Source organism: Rhinoraja longicauda, chromosome 14 (assembly GCF_053455715.1).
Source record: "Rhinoraja longicauda isolate Sanriku21f chromosome 14, sRhiLon1.1, whole genome shotgun sequence".
NCBI classification, from domain to species: domain Eukaryota; kingdom Metazoa; phylum Chordata; class Chondrichthyes; order Rajiformes; family Arhynchobatidae; genus Rhinoraja; species Rhinoraja longicauda.
In genome coordinates, this window is record NC_135966.1 from 26,938,241 (window position 1) to 26,955,815 (window position 17,575).

The 17,575-nt window shown below is 39.8% G+C and overlaps 1 protein-coding gene across 2 annotated transcripts in view; it reads left to right on the plus strand.

The window, feature by feature from the left end:
• The first annotated feature begins 4,311 nt into the window (after nucleotides 1-4,311).
• The window catches only part of cpeb4b (cytoplasmic polyadenylation element binding protein 4b), a 60,343-nt gene continuing 47,079 nt past the window's right edge, over nucleotides 4,312-17,575 (plus strand). The window contains exon 1 of one of the 2 annotated variants that reach the window (XM_078411610.1): nucleotides 4,312-5,740. In XM_078411610.1, the coding sequence (XP_078267736.1) occupies nucleotides 4,658-5,740 (1,083 nt within the window). In that variant the 5' untranslated portion in view covers nucleotides 4,312-4,657. The remainder of the gene's footprint in view (nucleotides 5,741-17,575) is intronic. The other variant, XM_078411609.1, reaches the window with a different exon arrangement.

Genomic DNA, 17,575 nt, shown 5'->3' on the forward strand with positions numbered 1-17,575 from the left:
GTACACAAATTGCTGAAATAACTCAACGGGTGAAGCAGCATCTCTGGAGAATATGGATAGGTGATATAAGAAAATAACTGCAGATGCTGGTACAAATCGATTTATTCACAAAATGCTGGAGTAACTCAGCAGGTCGGGCAGCATCTCGGGAGAGAAGGAATGGGTGACGTTTCGGGTCGAGACCGGTGATATTTTGGGTTTGTCCCAACAGGAAATGTCCTATCCATGATCTCCAGTAAATAATCTAGATGGGCTTGGACTATTACATCGAGGATATTTTAAAAGATGGAGCCTGTAATTGTCATACATTGAATCAAAGTAGTAGACACAAAATGCTGGAGTAACACAGCGGGTCAGACAGCAACTCTGGAGAAAAGGAATAGGTGACGCTTCAGGTCGAGACCTTTCTTCGGACTTCAGTTTGAAGAAGGGGCTCGACGCGAAACGCCAGCTATTTCTTTTATCCGGAGATGCTGTCTGACCCGCTGAGTTGCTCCAGCTTTTTATGTCTGTCTTCTGTTAAACCAGCATTTGCAGTTCCTTCCTCAATTAAATTCTTCAATCAAAATAGTTGCTGCAAAGCAAACTTACAAGTCCTTACTGGAAACTGAGGCCTTAATTCTTCAGATTATACACCTTTAATGGGAAGATTCACCTTCTTTATGTGGTTAATTGGAAAAAAAATTACATTTAATATTAATTTTTAATTTGGTCCTTTAGCCAAATGTTCTTCCTTTCTCTTGCCTTTTGTGCAAAGGTTATCCTTTGTTTCGGTTTGTTCCTCCATGGACCAGGCGTACTTTAGAACCTTACCTGTGTGCCAATTTTTGGTGTGAAAATCTAATTGTGCAAGTGATCTATTCATTCAGAGAGCATCAGAGTTAAGCAAAATCCAGTGTTCAACCCTACACATGCATTTTCACTGGATATTCAATTGTGAAAATTCCAGCTTTCCAGTATTTTAGTAGTTGTAATATTCCTGCTGTAAACCAGTTGCATAGCTTAAATACTTACTTCATAAATGCGGTAACATTTATTTATGTCTCGAGTATGATACCCAGCCAGAAAACTGCAAATCAAATTAGTGGCCATTTCAAGATTGATTTTGCACACACAATTTTTGTATGAATATCCTTTGTTCACTGCAATTTTTGTCTCTATATGGAGATTTTGCTTTGTTTCTGCAGTTTGGCCTGTGCCATTTAAAAAAATATCTGGAGTGGAGTTTTGCTATTGATTCAAAGTAGTTTTGGCTATGATTTATTGTTTCCATGATAGATTTGTGCCTTCAAGCTGTTGTTAGACTATTTTATTGTTTCCACTTCTGTTTCGGCAGTAGAATGGCTTTGCCCAACAATGCATAAATATCTTGAAATACTTCTGCGAACAATTAATGTTTAATGAATGTAATTTAGGTGGATGAGATGCAAAACAAAATACTATTCCTACACTAATAAGCAAAGGTTACAAGGTTCTTTTGACATGCAATGGTCATAAACACAATTTCAATTTAATTTTGTTATGACCTTGGCCTTTGTCCCTAGCACATTAGGGTATCCACAACTTACTTTTGGATAGGGTTTGACCTTGGGTTTGACTTCCAACTTGAAAGCCAGCTTTCAGTCTGGTCAATTTTTGTTGATTCATATAAGAAGTCCAGTAACAAGCTTTTCTTAATAATTATTAATCATCTTGACTCGACAGTATTCAGCATAAATTCCAAATTTACAAATGATACAACACTTGAAGGCACTGTAAGGGTGATAGTAAGATACTGCCAGGAGATAGAGAGGCTGGTGAAATGGTGGCAGATGAAATTTAATGCTGAGGAAGGTGGTGTTACATTTTTATAGAAATAATGAGAAGAACCAATGTAAGACAGAGGGCATAATTCTAAAATAGTTATAGCATGGAAGGCCATACAAGTCTGCACAGTTTCTAATGTCCTATGCCATAAGGCATTGGAGATATATATGCATAGAGAAAAATAAAACAAATGCAGTCTTGGGCACTAAAAAGCAAGGCACGGAGCATCAATGCAAGGAAATTATGATGAACCATTATCAATAGTGACTTGACCACAACTGGAGTTATGTGCGCAGTGCCAAGCTATAACATAGGAAAGAACTAAAGATTTATGGAGTGGAAGCAGAAAAGATTTATCTAAACAATTTCAGAGATGTTTTTAAAATGAACCCAAGGAGTTATTGGGGTCTTGAGTACACCGTCAGGTCTAGAATATTCCAACTCTAACACTCCAAAGGGAGTTTGGTCAGTATCTAAAGGAAATACTGCTGGACTATGGGGTATCGACAGTGATGTGGAACCAGCTGGATCTTCTTGCATAAAATTTATTTGAATTTGATCGGCTGCAAGGCCTGTTTTACTGCTGTAACTATTCTATGATTTTATGGTCGCTTGGGCAAACTCTGATTTTATTTCTTTAAGCTCCCATTTTTTCCTCACAACTAAATAATTAAAACATTGAAGCATGAAAATGCCAATCTAGGTCACTATCAATGCAGTTCAGTATCACAATACTGGAAAAAATAAGTTTCTCCTAAATCTGTAATAATATCTTAATGTCTTAAAATCTGTACACAACTCCACCACTCCCAAACTAGGCCCTTAATTATTGAAAACCATCTTTTTGATCTGTCCCATCCCCTTACAGTTTACTTAGCTCTATCAAAACTCTTTAATCCCCTCCTCTTTTAGAAAGAAAAAAAATTGAGTTTTCTAAATATTTTATTTATTTTTTCATACCAGGCAGCAATTTACTGAAACAACAATGTACCCTCCATTTCCATAGCATGATCCATACAGAATGGAACCCAAAAGTGCATACAGTATTCCAAATGCATTCCCATGAGCAATTTATGGATTCACTGCTATGCCTTATTCATCACTTTCAGCCTATAACACTCCTTGCTGCACAAAGCTAATTTGTTATTAAGATTATTTTGCAAACCTTTGTCTGAGTCAATTAAAAAAATAACAGAATTGAAAAAAAAAGAAAAAATGACATTAGAAATGCTACCAGGCCATATTTTTGTAGCTAGGTTTGAGAAATTCTGGGCTATTGCATTGGATTTCATGGTTTTTTTCATAAATCTGGTGTTTCAAGGATCAATTGTCATGGTATCCATTTACAAATGACACCATTGGTTTATAATCAATGAATAAATAAAAATTGGATTTATATTATATAGAATTGGGGGAAATTTTAACAGTCGTAAAGGAACACATTTTATCTCCCCCCCATCCCCCACAAAGAACATCTTCGCTCAGCATCCTTTTGAATGATATGCATACTGATTTAAATTTTGCAAATGAGCTGCACAAGTCCTCAGCTGGCAGATCACACAGACTTTCAAGTGCACATACAAATATTACTTAAATGTGATGAAGGCATTACCCCCAACTCTTTCAAGTGATGTCCCGACTCCTATCATCCACTGAGTGAATTTTATCTTATTTCTCCTCTTAAACTTACCAATTACAAGTTATTGCCGTGCAAGCCATTACAAAACATTAGTACAAAAGAGTTAAACTATAAAATGTTGAAGCAAGATACAAAATGTCACACAGGTGGATAATTTCCAAATGTTTCCACCGCAGAGATATCAGCAGATCATTTCCAACCCTAAAACAATCAGCGAGATTGCTGATTGCATCTTGAATGTGCATTCGAGCAAGGACATATGAGGAGGCGGGCTAACGTTGGGAAATCTGCCGCACGTTGTTGTTTGGAAATGCGCTAAAGACCACGGAAGGACCTGTCATTTTACAAAGCAAAGAGAAATGCAAATGCTAACATTTGCCTACGCAAATGCAAAGCAATACCCAAATATTTTGCAATCGACCGCATGATATCGCCAGACAAAAGAAAAACTGTGACAAACCTCATATGCAAACAAAAAGCGAGATTCCCTTTCCTGTAAACTGTCCTTCCAGGGCGAGTCAACACAAACAGGTCAGTTGGAACTTTCATTTAAAATCCGCGCGTGCCTCCACGTGCGGATTTCCCGTTTGTGACGCGTAATAAATATGTAAACGAGTCGGCCGAGGGCACCTTGAAACTGCCGAACCGGAAGAGAAAGCCGGCATGGTTTTTTTTCTCCTCTCTTTCTCCGTCAGTCCCCCCTCCCCGGTCTCCTCGTCCGCATCTCTCACTCTTTCGCGTAATGCGAAGGGCGAATGGGGCGCCAGGAGGGGAGGAGCCTGAAAACCGTCGAACAGGAAGAAGCTCGCGACTCTGTCACTGCGCTCAGTCTGTCGGTCCAGGCGAGCGAGAGTCAGGAGTGTGAGACGGGGGAAGGGAAGGGGAGGGGAGGGGGCGAGGGCGAAGAAGAAGAAGAAGAAGAAGTTTCTATTCGAGGGGAAAGGGGGAAGAAAACCCGAGCGATCTATATAAAACATATACGTACATATAATGTAAGGACGGGACTTGGTATGTGAGAGAAGCCGATCGGAAAAAAAATAGGCGAAAAAAAGGGCTGCTGGTTTGGAAACAGTTAATTGGATCTTCTGAGGCAAAAGTGGTGCCGAAAGGGCGGTGACGCGACATTTTTCCCCCTTTTATGATTTTAAAAATATATTTAAGGAGAAAACCAAAAGGGAAAGGGAGGGGGCAGTCGTGCGGCCGTCACGCTCGATGGGGGATTACGGGTTCGGTTTACTAGTTCAGACCAATAATACCAACAGTAAGGTAGCTTTTCCAGTCAGATATCACCAGCCTCACCACCAGCAGCAGGGCGCCGCCGGCTTTTGCAGCGCCGCCGCCTCCGCTTCGGCTTGGCTCTTCCCCGCTTCGGCAACCCAGACCATGCAAGATGACCTGCTGCTGTCAGAGAAACCCAAGCCCCAACCCCAACAACAACAGCAGCAGCTTTCTCCCAGACTGGATCAAGCTGCTCCCGAAGTAGTCATACTCTCCGAGTCGCCGAAATCCGAAGAGGAGGCGCCGGGCGGCGGCGGTGCCGGCGGCACCACCGTGCCCAACGGCAAGGAGAAGCTGAGGATGGAGTCGCCGATCCTGCCGGGCTTTGATTATCACGAATCTCCTTCGTCGGGACTAGGAGGAGCAGGCAGCACCGGAACGCCGTCTCTCACTTCGTCAACATCCTCCTTGACCGGTTTCAGCAACTGGTCAGCAGCGATGACTCCTCCTACCATGAGCGAAGATAATTTCTTTCACCAGGGCGTCCCAGCTCCCTCCGCCAACGGTGCGATGTTGTTCCAAAATTTCCCTCACCATGTCAGCCCCGGCTTCGGGGGCAGCTTCTCGCCTCAGATGGCTCTTTCTCAGCATCACCACCCGCCGCCGCCGCCGCCTCCACACCATCACCACCAACAGCAGAGGAGGTCTCCTGCCAGCCCGCATCCAGTGCCGTTCCCTCACAGAAATGCTTTTAACCAGTTGCCTCATTTGGCGAATAACATCAATAAACCACCTTCCCCCTGGAACAGCTACCAAAGCCCATCGCCCTCATCATCGTCCTCGTCGTCTTGGAGCTCCGGCGGCGGTGTTGGTGTTTGGGGTGGATCGCAAGGCAGGGATCACCGCCGAGGTATGGCTGGCGGAATGGCAGCCCTCAACTCTATCTCTCCAATGAAGAAGCCTTTCCCCGGCAACCACATCCCGGCGCATAAATACTCGAGATCCAGCTCGGCTTTCCCACCGAAGTCTTGGATGGAAGAAAGTATGCTAAGGAATGATAATCTGTTACCATTTCAGGTGAGAAACCGCGGAGACCAGGATTTATTTGGGTTCATTTGCTGTTTGCTTTAAAATGATGTTGAAACATAAATAATCTGTAGTTGGTTACCTTGGTAATGACTAATTTAAAATATAAATAATTGTTTTAAAGGCCACAAAACGATTTGGTATTCTAAACGTTTTGATTTTGAATTATATAAAAAAATATTTTCCTCTCTCCTCAACCAAGTAATCATGAGTTGAGATTCTATTCCTTCTACATTTTGAAAATATAATCGCTGATAAAATGTAAGATTTGAGATCAGAGAGATCACAAATTTTGTGTAGGAAAGAACTGCAGATGCTGGTTTAAATCGACGGTAGACACAAAATGCTGGAGTGTCTCAGCGGGACAGGCAGCATCTCTGGTGAGAAGGATTGGGTGACATTTTTGGTCGAGACCCTTCAGATCACTAATTTTGTTTGACTTTGTCAAATGGATACTGCAGTTCTTCTAAAATTACTTTTCTTAAATTTATGAGGACCAATATCAGCTAGTTTCTTGAAATCAGATTATTTTCGTGCCAATTTTCTTTGCAGTTCTAATATATATCAGCAAAAAATCATACAAAGTGAGGGTATTAATGATGGAATTATTGATTCCATTACTTTTTAGATTATTTAGAAAAATCGGTACATCAATCTACAGGAAGCTGATATGCAGTAATTACTCATGACTGGATTTCAAGACAACCAAAAATGCTTCCGCGTTTAATACATTTCAACAAAATGTGTTTCTGGTATTCTAATTTTTAGTATTTTTAATATTTGTATTTATGATGCAGCTCGTTTTAGTCCAACAGAGGCCAATTAATTCAGGAACCTGTAGGAATACAAACAAATCAGATGGGATGCTAATCATATTTTGGTTCATTTATAATTCAAACAGCATATCTTCACCATTAAAATGGAAACCATTTTTGTCCGCTTTTGGTAATACATAAAGATGACAGGTTACCTGTACATCACCTTCCTTTTGCATATTTGAGAATGTTTTCTCTGCTTTTGTTTGGTTTACTTGGCAAAGCAATGAGCAAAACATGAGGGGTGTTAGCTTTCAAGAAGAATCATACATTGCTCATCCAGCACAATTGAAGAGGAATTTTAAACTTCCAAGCAGTTGTGAGCTTGCCTGATTGGGATCTTAAATGCAGGTTTGCGATATTCTCTGTCATCCATTTGTCAGAGCAAATGGTACAATTGTCTGATTCTGGCTTATCCAAACAAGATAATGTTTGTGTAATTAGAGATAATATTAGAACAGTTGTCTTATTGCTTAATTTTATCTTAAAATTTTACTGAACTTGCATTGCTCACTGTTTACATATTAGATTTCCATTGACAGAATTTTGAAAAGTTATTAATTGAAAGAACATAAATTTGTTTTCTCATTTCTGTTTAATTTTCTCAAAATACAAGTAAACCTTATTCTGGATCAGGTTTATTTCACTTCATATAAGTGATATGTTATCATCACATTTCAATTCATTTTTCTGTTGCACTTTCAGCATTTTTTCTGTACCTTTTATAAACAGCTCAGATCTTTTGAGGCATTTTTCTCATTCCTTATCAAAACTGGTGTGGTGAGAATCAACAATTGTTGCACTCTTTTAATGAACATTTTCGTGGATAATGCAATTGTTTGTATTCTGGGTACCAACTAAATTTCTCCGAGTGGGAAATCTTCAGTATTAGTCATGTACATTTTTCTAGTATTTAGTTTTCCTGGTTCTTTTTCCTGGCATCTGCATGGAATCCACTGATAGAAGCTTCATTAAAGGGCTGAGTCTCAATTTTTCTCTATCTAGGATACAAAACTGTTCAAAAATGAAAAGTAGAAAATATATGAATTTGCTGTAAATTAAACTAGTACAAATTTAGGCTATTTTGTTTCTCGATAAGATTTGATGCCATTGGTATATGCAGTTCCATGGGCCAATACTTTGTCAAAATGACAGTTTGCAGGTCAAATTATTTCGTTGTCCAGGGTAGTGCGACTGGGGGGGTGTCTCAAAGAAGGGCCTTGACCCAAAATGTCACCCATTTCTTCTCTCCAGAGATGCTGCCTTTTTATGTCTATCTTCAGAGAATTTTAAAATAGTAAAATCTTGCATCATTAATTTGATGGATTCTATTTGCTTGCCAATCAACTTTGTTCCTTAGAATTTGCATGTACAGTGTCATGATGGGCATTTATCGTGTGGTGTAGGTTATGGCACGGGTATCTGTACTTTAACAACTTGTATTCTGTAGTTGTTTTCCCTTAAATGTCAAACAAGACAATGCTGAATGCAGGAAAACATAATCATGTGAAAGGAGCAATGTATGGTTCAAGAAATAAACCAAATAGTTGATCTAAGGCTTTTATTTTAATGCTAGAACTATCCAGTTGGAAATGGAGTTTTACAAGTGACAGTTCTTGGTAAATCAAGAGTCTGCTTTCTAGTTTATTTGCAGGAATGAAAGCTAACACAATTGCTTCAGATAATTTGTCTCGTGCCACTCAATAAGAACATTTCTTGAGTGAGAAAGATATATTGACATTTTCCTGAAGTTTGATTGATGAAGAGTTAGAGTTGCAGTAAAGTTTTTTTGTAAATTTGAAGCTGGACGCAAGATATTCTGGAAGGTATAAAGTACAATATTGGCGTGTTTGTTTGCTTCAACCGCTCCAGTTAGAATGCAATCCGCAATAGATCAGAAAAGAGCTATTGCTTGTTTGTAATGCACGTGCATGTGCACATGACCTTATATTGACTAATGAATCTGCTGCATTGAGATAGGTAAAATATGCCTGAAAGGAAACAATAGGAGACTAAACATTCACTGCAAATAAGATGCATTATAGCCTACAAAGAGATAAGTAGGGAAGATGTTTGTTGGTAACTGAAGATATATGAGAGCAGTGGAAATGCTTTGAAGGTGTTCAAAAGAATGGAGAGCCGAGCAATCATAGGGTAGCTTGCCTATCAAGTGTCGAAGATGAAAAGGACTATCCATTCATAGAATTTTTTGTTTTGTTTTGTGACCATAAAATGATGTCTTCCTGATTGCACCAAATTGTGGTCACAATTTTTTTGTTTGAGTATTTTCATGGATATTGCTTGCCTTTATGTCAGAAGATGTAATGTAGGTTCATGGAATGTTCATGGAATTTTTATTGGAACATGGTATTTTTTTAGGCTCTACACGAGAATGTTATTTTCTGATTCCCTTGATACATTAACTATTCTTCATTAAACTGTTTCCACTTTATCATTAAACTGATAAGAACTTGATCTCAGAACATGGAGTACTTGCTGATGACACTAAACCTGTGACAAATGTGAAAGATTAAAAGCTTTCAGAATTATAGACCACTTAAATGGATTGGGAATAAATGGATTTAAATGTACATTTAAGTATGTAGTGCAAAAAGAAATGCATACACAATGGTAAAAGACTAATATATTGGAAGCAAATGATGGACTGAATGGCTACCTTATGTAATATAATATCTAATTCTGCTAACTGGGCGAAAATAAGTGAGGGCATAAATTTATTCAAGAGCAAGAAGCATGCACTGTTAGATTCTACTAAGATAGTAAAATGTGTTATTTATTGTTCCTTGGTATTTGATATATAGTATATTTAATGAATCTTGGCAATCCCATCCAATTGTAGGTTTACGAATTTAAAAATGGGACTCTGTAAATGTAATTTTAACAATTGTAGTTCTGGGTATACCATAACCTTAACATACAAAATCATAACATTAAACTACTGTCTCTTGTCATTTAAAAGATAACTGCATTAATGTTTAAAAAAAAATGTGCATTATTCGGATTGAACTTATTTTGGTTTCTAGAAACCTGTAGTGCACCAAATTAAGTAATTTTAAAGCCATTTATGATGATGAGAAGGGAAAATCTTAAAAGATAAATGGGAAGATGGTGACAGATTTCAAGAAGAGTCTTGCACACAAAGGCATTAGGCGAGTGGGGAAAAAAACAAAAGTTAAAAGCAGGAGAAAGAATGATAAAGAAGCCATTAGAAATTTGGTGACAACCTGGGCATGATTGAGTCAAATGTTCTTGACTTTAGTAGAATCATCACAGAAAAATTGATAGTAGCAATATTTAGTTATGTTTTAAAATATGTGTGTTAATTATAAAAAATATGGTAAGTTTCTAAAATGTATTAGGCAGAATTCTGTTGGAATAATGTATCTTTCCAAGAGTTCATTCCATTTCAGTTTTAATAAATTGGTGTTGTTTTAGAATGTGAGTGTAGCAAAGCATTATGGAAATAATGAGTAATGATGAAATCTGATATTGGGTTTCAGGGGAGAAATTGTAAATCAGTATTTAAAAATTAAGCTTTTACGGGCTGAAAAATTAATTGACTGCATTTGAATAAGATGAACTTTTCATGCGTAAATCTACGAGCAGTGAGAAATTTTTGAAGACTGATTTGTTTCAGCACAATATCAGTTAAGATAAAGATTTCACTTCTGTCAAGAAAAATGGCCAATGTGAGGCAAGAGAGGAGCAGCATCAAGCTAAAATAAACTGCACGTATGTAAAGAAAAGTGGACATAACACGAATCATGCCTAAAAATCAAATAAGGATACAACAGAGGAACAATAAAGAAAATGTATTGAGAATTGTTAAAGCATAAATATAACTGAGGATGAATGCAGCAATATGTACCTAAATTTGATTGGTATCATATGTCATAATGTCACAGAATGTTGAGCAGCATAAGGACCCAGCTAGTAGAATTGCAACCCTGCAGGTTTAGTCCTGACCTTGAGTGCTATCTGTGAACAGTTTGTAGGTTCTCTCTGTAACTGCCTGTTTCCTCCCACATTCTAAAGATGTGCCGGTTGGTAGGCAAATTGCCCACCTTAAGTTGCTTCAAATGTAGATATGTAGTAAGCCAATAAGGACTCAGCATAGGAGGTGGTGGTAGCAAGGGATATAGCGTGACAATGCGAAGAATTGCTAACAAGGTGAGACAAAGTCAATGTATGGGGCATGTATAGAGATGTGGTATGATTTGAGAGCAAAAAGCTTGGAATAGAAAACATAAAAAATGGAAATGGAAGTTGAAATTACCAAGGATGAGAAGATATGTGTAAAGGCTGAGGGAAAAGCATTGTAAAAAAATGAAACTCTGTTGTTTTGGGGGCTGTTGAAAATGATCATTGAAAATCAAGTTACCTATGAAATGAAGGAATGTTGAAGTCTAGGGGAAATGAAACATGAGTCTAGAGTAGGACATGATTGAACTATGGAGATCATTAAACCCTCTTCTCATAGACTTCATTGCAGTAGTACCCATCACAGGGCTTTGGATTTGAAGCAATATGTCAAAGTGAGTGCAATTTGGTTTGCTTTCTGTAAATTTAACTATATTGACAAATGTCTGCTGCACTGTACATTGCAACAATGAGATTATCTGTACTCATTTATAACTAGGTTAGATTGATCTAAAATGAGCCCAAGGATTAATTATTTTTGATATGTGACTTTAGCACCACATTTAGGTGCCATTGAGCTCTAGTTGGTAAGGCCAAAGGTAATTAATTACTGCTCATCACTGAAATGGCATTGTGGAATTTTCTGCCTAGATCATTACTGTGTATAGGTTGACTTGACCACTAAAATATTCAGAGACAAAAACACATGGGCCATTTTTTCCCTACTATATCCATGTTATATACCGATCTACAATAATCTTCTTTTTCACCACGTAGCCATTCATGCCATGGTATTTCAAATGCCCTTCTGAATAGTTCAAAAATGCCAAGAGAGTACCTGCCTTCTCCACCCCTTTTTGGAATTCAACCACCATTGGAGTGAAAAAACTCTTAAATCCCTTGAACTCCTTACTATAAGCCTATATTATTATTATTCATATCAGTATTATTCATATCAGCTAAAGGGAAACATCTCCCAGAATCTGGGGTTTAGGTTTATTATTGTCACATGTATCAATGTACAGTGAAAAGCTTCCTTTGCATGCTATCCAGTCAGGTCACATAATACTATACACAAATGCAATCAAATCAAATGCAAGTACAATAGGTAGAGCAATGAGGAAGGTACAAAGGCCACAACATAGTCCTCAGCATTGTAGCGTATCAGTTCCTTAGACAAAATCTAATGTCCTCAATGGGGTAGAAGTGAATCGAGCAGTATCCTATCTTATGGAAGACTGTTCAGACATCTGATATTAGAGGGGAAGAAGTTGTATTTGAGTCCAGTGGTGTGCACTTTCAAGCTTCTGTACCTTTTGCCCGATGGGAGCAGGAAAAAGGAGTGACCCGGGTAGAATATGTCTTTGATTATGTTCGTTGCTTTCCTGAGGCAATGTGAAATGTAGATGGAGTCAATGGTCGGGAGTCTCGTCTGTGTGATGGACTTGGTCATATCTGCAATTTCTTGCAGTCTTGGGCAGAGCTGTTCCCAAACCAAGCTATGATGCAGCTCAACAGTATGCTTTCTATGGTGCCATTTGTAGAAGTTTGTAAGAGTCATTGGAAACAAGCTGAATTTCCTTTGCCCTAAGGAAGTAAAGGTGTCGGTGTGCCATATCGTCTGTCACATCAATGTGGTTGGTCTATGACAGATCGTTGGTAATATTAATGGAAGGAAACAAGAAGCTCTCAACCATTTCCACTTCAGCACCATTGGGACATGTGGGGGATGCGGTGTTGTCTTGACACCATGTCACTAAGTGTAGAGATACAGCATGGAAACAGGTCCTTTGGCCCACCAAGTCCACGCCGCGCAATGACTACCCGCACACTAGTTCTATCCTACACATGAGAGACAATTTACAAACGCCAATTAACCTACAAACCTGCACTCTTTGGAATGTGGGGGGAGGGAGAACCGGAGCACCTGGAGAAAACCAACACGGTCATGGGGAGAATATACAAATTCCATACAGAAAGCACCTGTAGTTTGGATCAAACTCAGGTCTGTGGTGCCGCAAGACAGCAACTTTACTGCTGCCACCACTAGTTCTCAATCTCCTTCCTCCAATCTGTCTTGTCATTGTTCGTAATCCAACCCACCATAATGGTGGTCATCTGCATACTTGCAGATGGTGTTAAAGCCAAATGTGGCTGCAAGATCATGAGTATGGAAGGGGACTGAGAAGGCATACTTGTGGGACATTGGTGTTGAGAATTATTGCAGAGGAGATGTCACTTATCCTCACTGATTGTGGTCTGTGGGTCTGATAGTCAAGAATCCAGTGGCAGGGGGGGGGGGGGTGCTGTTTCCTAGGTGCAGGAGTTTGGGGACAAGTTTGAATGAGATTATGGTGTTGAGAGTAGAGATATAGTCTAGTAAATACCCACCTCACAGAATCTGTTTTGTATCCATAAGTCAGTAATGGAATGATATCCTTGTACTTTGTTGAGTGAAGCCCAACAGCACTTGAAGGTCACCAGGAAAATAAATCCATCCCTTTGTTTGGTATGCCATTCGCAACCTTGAGAACTATTCTTTCCAGTGAAAAAAACAATGTGACTCTGTATCATTTGAAAATTACATGGTAGAATTACTCCATGATCCATTACTGGAAACTAATAAATCTCCTTCATGGATTACAGTAGTATGTACAGAAGATTCATCAACCACTTAGTGCAATTGTGGATAGGAAATTATCTTCCTGCATGTGCCTGATGGAGATGCAAAACAGCAACTACAATTTTGTTTAACTTCTGTTTTGTTGGGCCAAGAAATTCAAAAATTTCAAAAGGGAAAGAACTGTCGATGCTGGAAATCACTTGGTTAATAAGAACACATACTTCAGGCTGTTGAACACCGAACACAGCTCGGTGTTCAACAACATCATCCCTTCCAAACTTATCAATCTCAGAAAACTAGGTCTCTGCTCATCCTTATATTAATTAGATCAACTCCCTCATTGGCAGACTGCAACCAGTGTGAAATGCAACAATACTTCCTCCTATCTGAAGAAGGGTCTCGACCCGAAACGTCACCCATTCCTTCTCTCCAGAGATGCTGCCTGACCTGCTGAGTTACTCCAGCATTTTGTGAATCCTCCTCGATGACCATCAGATTAGGAAAATCTCGAAGAAAGTTCAGTACAGAAAGCCAGGCGCAGCTCCAATGCCATCTTGATATTTGCTGGCAATAGCATTGTATATGGTCGAATAATGGGTTATGATGAGTCAGAATACGAGGGAGATTGAAATCTGTTTGATGCCAGAACAACCATCTTGCTCTCAAAGTTAGCATGACCAAGAAGCTGATTGTTAACATTTGGAAAGGAAAGCTGACAGGACGACGGTGGAGGGAATCGATAACTTAAAGTTCCTTGGCATGTTTACCTTTGAAGATCTGTCCTGGTCTCAGGACATCGATGAATCACAAAGAAAGCTCATCAACATCTCTACTTTATGAGAAGATTGAGGAGGAACAGGTATGTCACAAATATTCCATCGAACCACTACAGGTATGCCGTAAAGAGCATATTGACTGGTTGCGTCACAGCCTGGTTTGGCAACTTGTCGACCTGGGAATAAAAGAGACTATAGAGTATAGTAGGCACTGCCTGGTCCACCACAGGTACTGACCTCCCCACTATCAAAGAGATTTATAGGAGGTACTGCCTCAAAAGGGAAGCTAGTATGATCAAAGATCCACATCACCCTGGCCATGCTGTCATTTCACTAATACCATCAGAAAGAAGGTACTGGAGCCTGAAAACTGACCACCAGGTTGAAGAATGGCTTCTTTCCAGCAACCATCAGGCTCTTGATCTTCTATGGTGTGTCTGGTTCACTACAGACTTTTTTTATGACAGTACAATAGCTAACCTAGTATTATGGTTATTAATTTGTTGCTGATTATATATTATATCTGTTACTGCATTTACAGGCCTGTTACACTGCAGCAATTAAGTATTTCATTGTTTTGTGACAGTACACATGACAATTGAACACTCGACTCAATGTTTTCAAAAATGAAAGAACTACTGATGCAGAAAATTCCAAAGTGAAAACAGAAAATGCTAAAATATTTGGTCAAGGAAATAAAAGTGTTTTGACTCTTAATTGGAAAGGTTTGGAATAAAATTTATTTTAAGCTGCAAGGAAGAGTAGGAATGGACATGAAATGGCTGTGATGAGCAGACTCCCTGAAGTGATGAGCAGACTGAATCACTGAAGAACAGTGATTCAGATCAAAAGTGATGGTGCTGGGTGATGAAGGCTTGTTATTTGCATTTGTCTACAGGAGATATTAAAAGAAAATATAGAAATAGAAGCAGGAGTAGGGGCGGCACGGTGGCGCAGCGGTAGAGTTGCTGCTTACAGCGAATGCAGCGCCGGAGACTCAGGTTCGATCCTGACTACGGGTGCTGTACTGTAAGGAGTTTGTACGTTCTCCCCGTGACCTGCGTGGGTTTTCTCCGAGTTCTTTGGTTTCCTCCCACACTCCAAAGACGTACAGGTATGTAGGTTAATTGACTGGGTAAATGTAAAAATTGTCCCTAGTGTGTGTAGGATAGTGTTAGTGTGCGGGGATCACAGGGCGGTGCGGACTTGGTGGGCCGAAAAGGCCTGTTTCCGCGCTGTATCTGAAATATGAAATAAATATGAAATATGAGTATTAGCCCTTTGGAGGCTGCATTCAATGCAATCATGGCTCCTCGTCTACTTCCATGACCTATCGTTACTTGACAATAGACACAAAATGCTAGAGTAACTCAGCGGGCCAAGCAGCAACTCTGGAGAGGAAAGGGTAACATTTCGGGTCGAGACCGTTATCGTTACTTGATCTCCATATCCCTTAATGCCTTTGTAAATCTAGAAATCTACCTTTATTTGTTAAATATATTCAGCGTATTGTCCTTCACAACCTTTACTGGTAGAGTATCTGTCAGCATGCTCTGAGTAAAGACATTTTACCTTTCTCTCAGTCTTAAATGCATTGGACATATCATGAGACAGCGGCACTTCGTCCTAGACTTCCTAGCCAGGGAAATAGTCTCCCCGCATTTAGCGGTTGCTCTTAATCTTCTAAACTCTTCAAAATACACAGATTCTCATGAATTCAGGCATGTTCAATCCGGTTTCTCTTCATCTCAAGGCCTTTGAGTACATCCGCAAATCTTTTCTGTTAGCCAGGTAATCTTTCTGAAGATTAGATTAGCACCCATTTCTGAAGTATGGCGTTCGGCTTGTAACCAACATAGCTTGTCCTCATAGCTATAATTAGGACCTCAATGGTAGCTATCTGGTTGGTAATGTAGAGTTGTAAAATTAATGCTGGCTTCAAGGTTTTTATTGAAAATGTGGAAGGAAAAAGAGGAATGTAACAGTATATTAGGAAGGAAGTACAGGCTGTTGAGAAAATGCAAAGTGACTTTTTAGAATTACCAATGTCGATGGGCCTTGGATCTGTGTGAGAGAACACAGGAACTGGATATAAGGAGATAATTTAATGGAGATGCTCAATCATGAAAGATTTTGATTATGTTTTCTGCAGCAGATGTGTTTGGTAATTAGAAGATACAGCTTTGAGGTTAACCAAGGTTGGATTTGTGATCTGAAATGTACTAGTTTAGAAAGTGATGGTAGCTGCTTCAATAGTAATAGATAAGAGCAAGTAATTGGAAAAAAATTGTGTGTGTGTGTCACATTGCCGCATGACTTTGCAACTCTCCATGCAAAAAGCCATTTGACTAACCCATTTCATTCTAATAGTTGTAGACCATTTTAGACTCAAATAATAGATTCATTAAAATTTATATAATTGTAGGAGACCTTTTGGTTCATACTGGCTAAAATTGAGCTATTTGTATTAGTCCCAATTCTCAGCTCAAATTGCTTATTCATTCCAAATGTGATTGATAACTTCTGTTTTTCCTTTCTCTGAGTTCTTTAGTATCATTCTTTTATGCATGTTAATTAAAATTCCCTTCACTCTCCTCTGTTGCAAAGAAAACTATCTTAGCCTACTAGAGAAGGAATGGGTGACGTTTTGGGTCGAGACCCTTCTTCAGACTGATGTCGGGGGTGGGACAAAGGAAGGATATAGGTGGAGACGGAAAGATAGAGGGAGAACTGGGAAGGGGGAGGGGAAGAGAGGGACAAAGGAATTATCTAAAGTTGGAGAAGTCAATGTTCATACCGCTGGGCTGCAAGCTGCCCAAGCGAAATATGAGGTGCTGTTCCTCCAATTTCCGGTGGGCCTCACTATGGCACTGGAGGAGGCCCATGACAGATAGGTCAGACTGGGAGGGGGAGTTGAAGTGCTCAGCCACCGGGAGATCAGGTTGGTTTAGGCGGACTGAGCGAAGGTGTTGAGCGAAACGATCGCCGAGCTTGTGTTTGGTTTCGCCGATGTAAAGAAGTTGACATCTAGAGCAGCGGATACAATAGGTGAGGTTGGAGGAGGTGCAGGTGAACCTCTGTCTCGCCTAGAAAGACTGTTTGGGTCCTTGGATGGAGTTGAGGGGGGAGGTAAAGGGACAACAGGCGTTGCAGCTCGTGCGGTTGCAGAGGAAAGTGTCCAGGGATGGGGTGGTTTGGGTAGGAAGGGACGAGTGGGCCAGGGAGTTACGGAGGGAACGGTCTCTGCGGAACGTAGAAAGGGGAGGGGATGGGAAGATGCTGCCAGTAGTTAGGTCCCGATGGAGGTGACGGAAATGTTGGAGAAGAAGGGTCTCGACCTGAAACGTCACCCATTCCTTCTCCCCTGAGATGCTGCCTGACCCGCTGAGTTACTCCAGCATTTTGTGAATAAATACCTTCGATTTGTACCAGCATCTGCAGTTATTTTCCT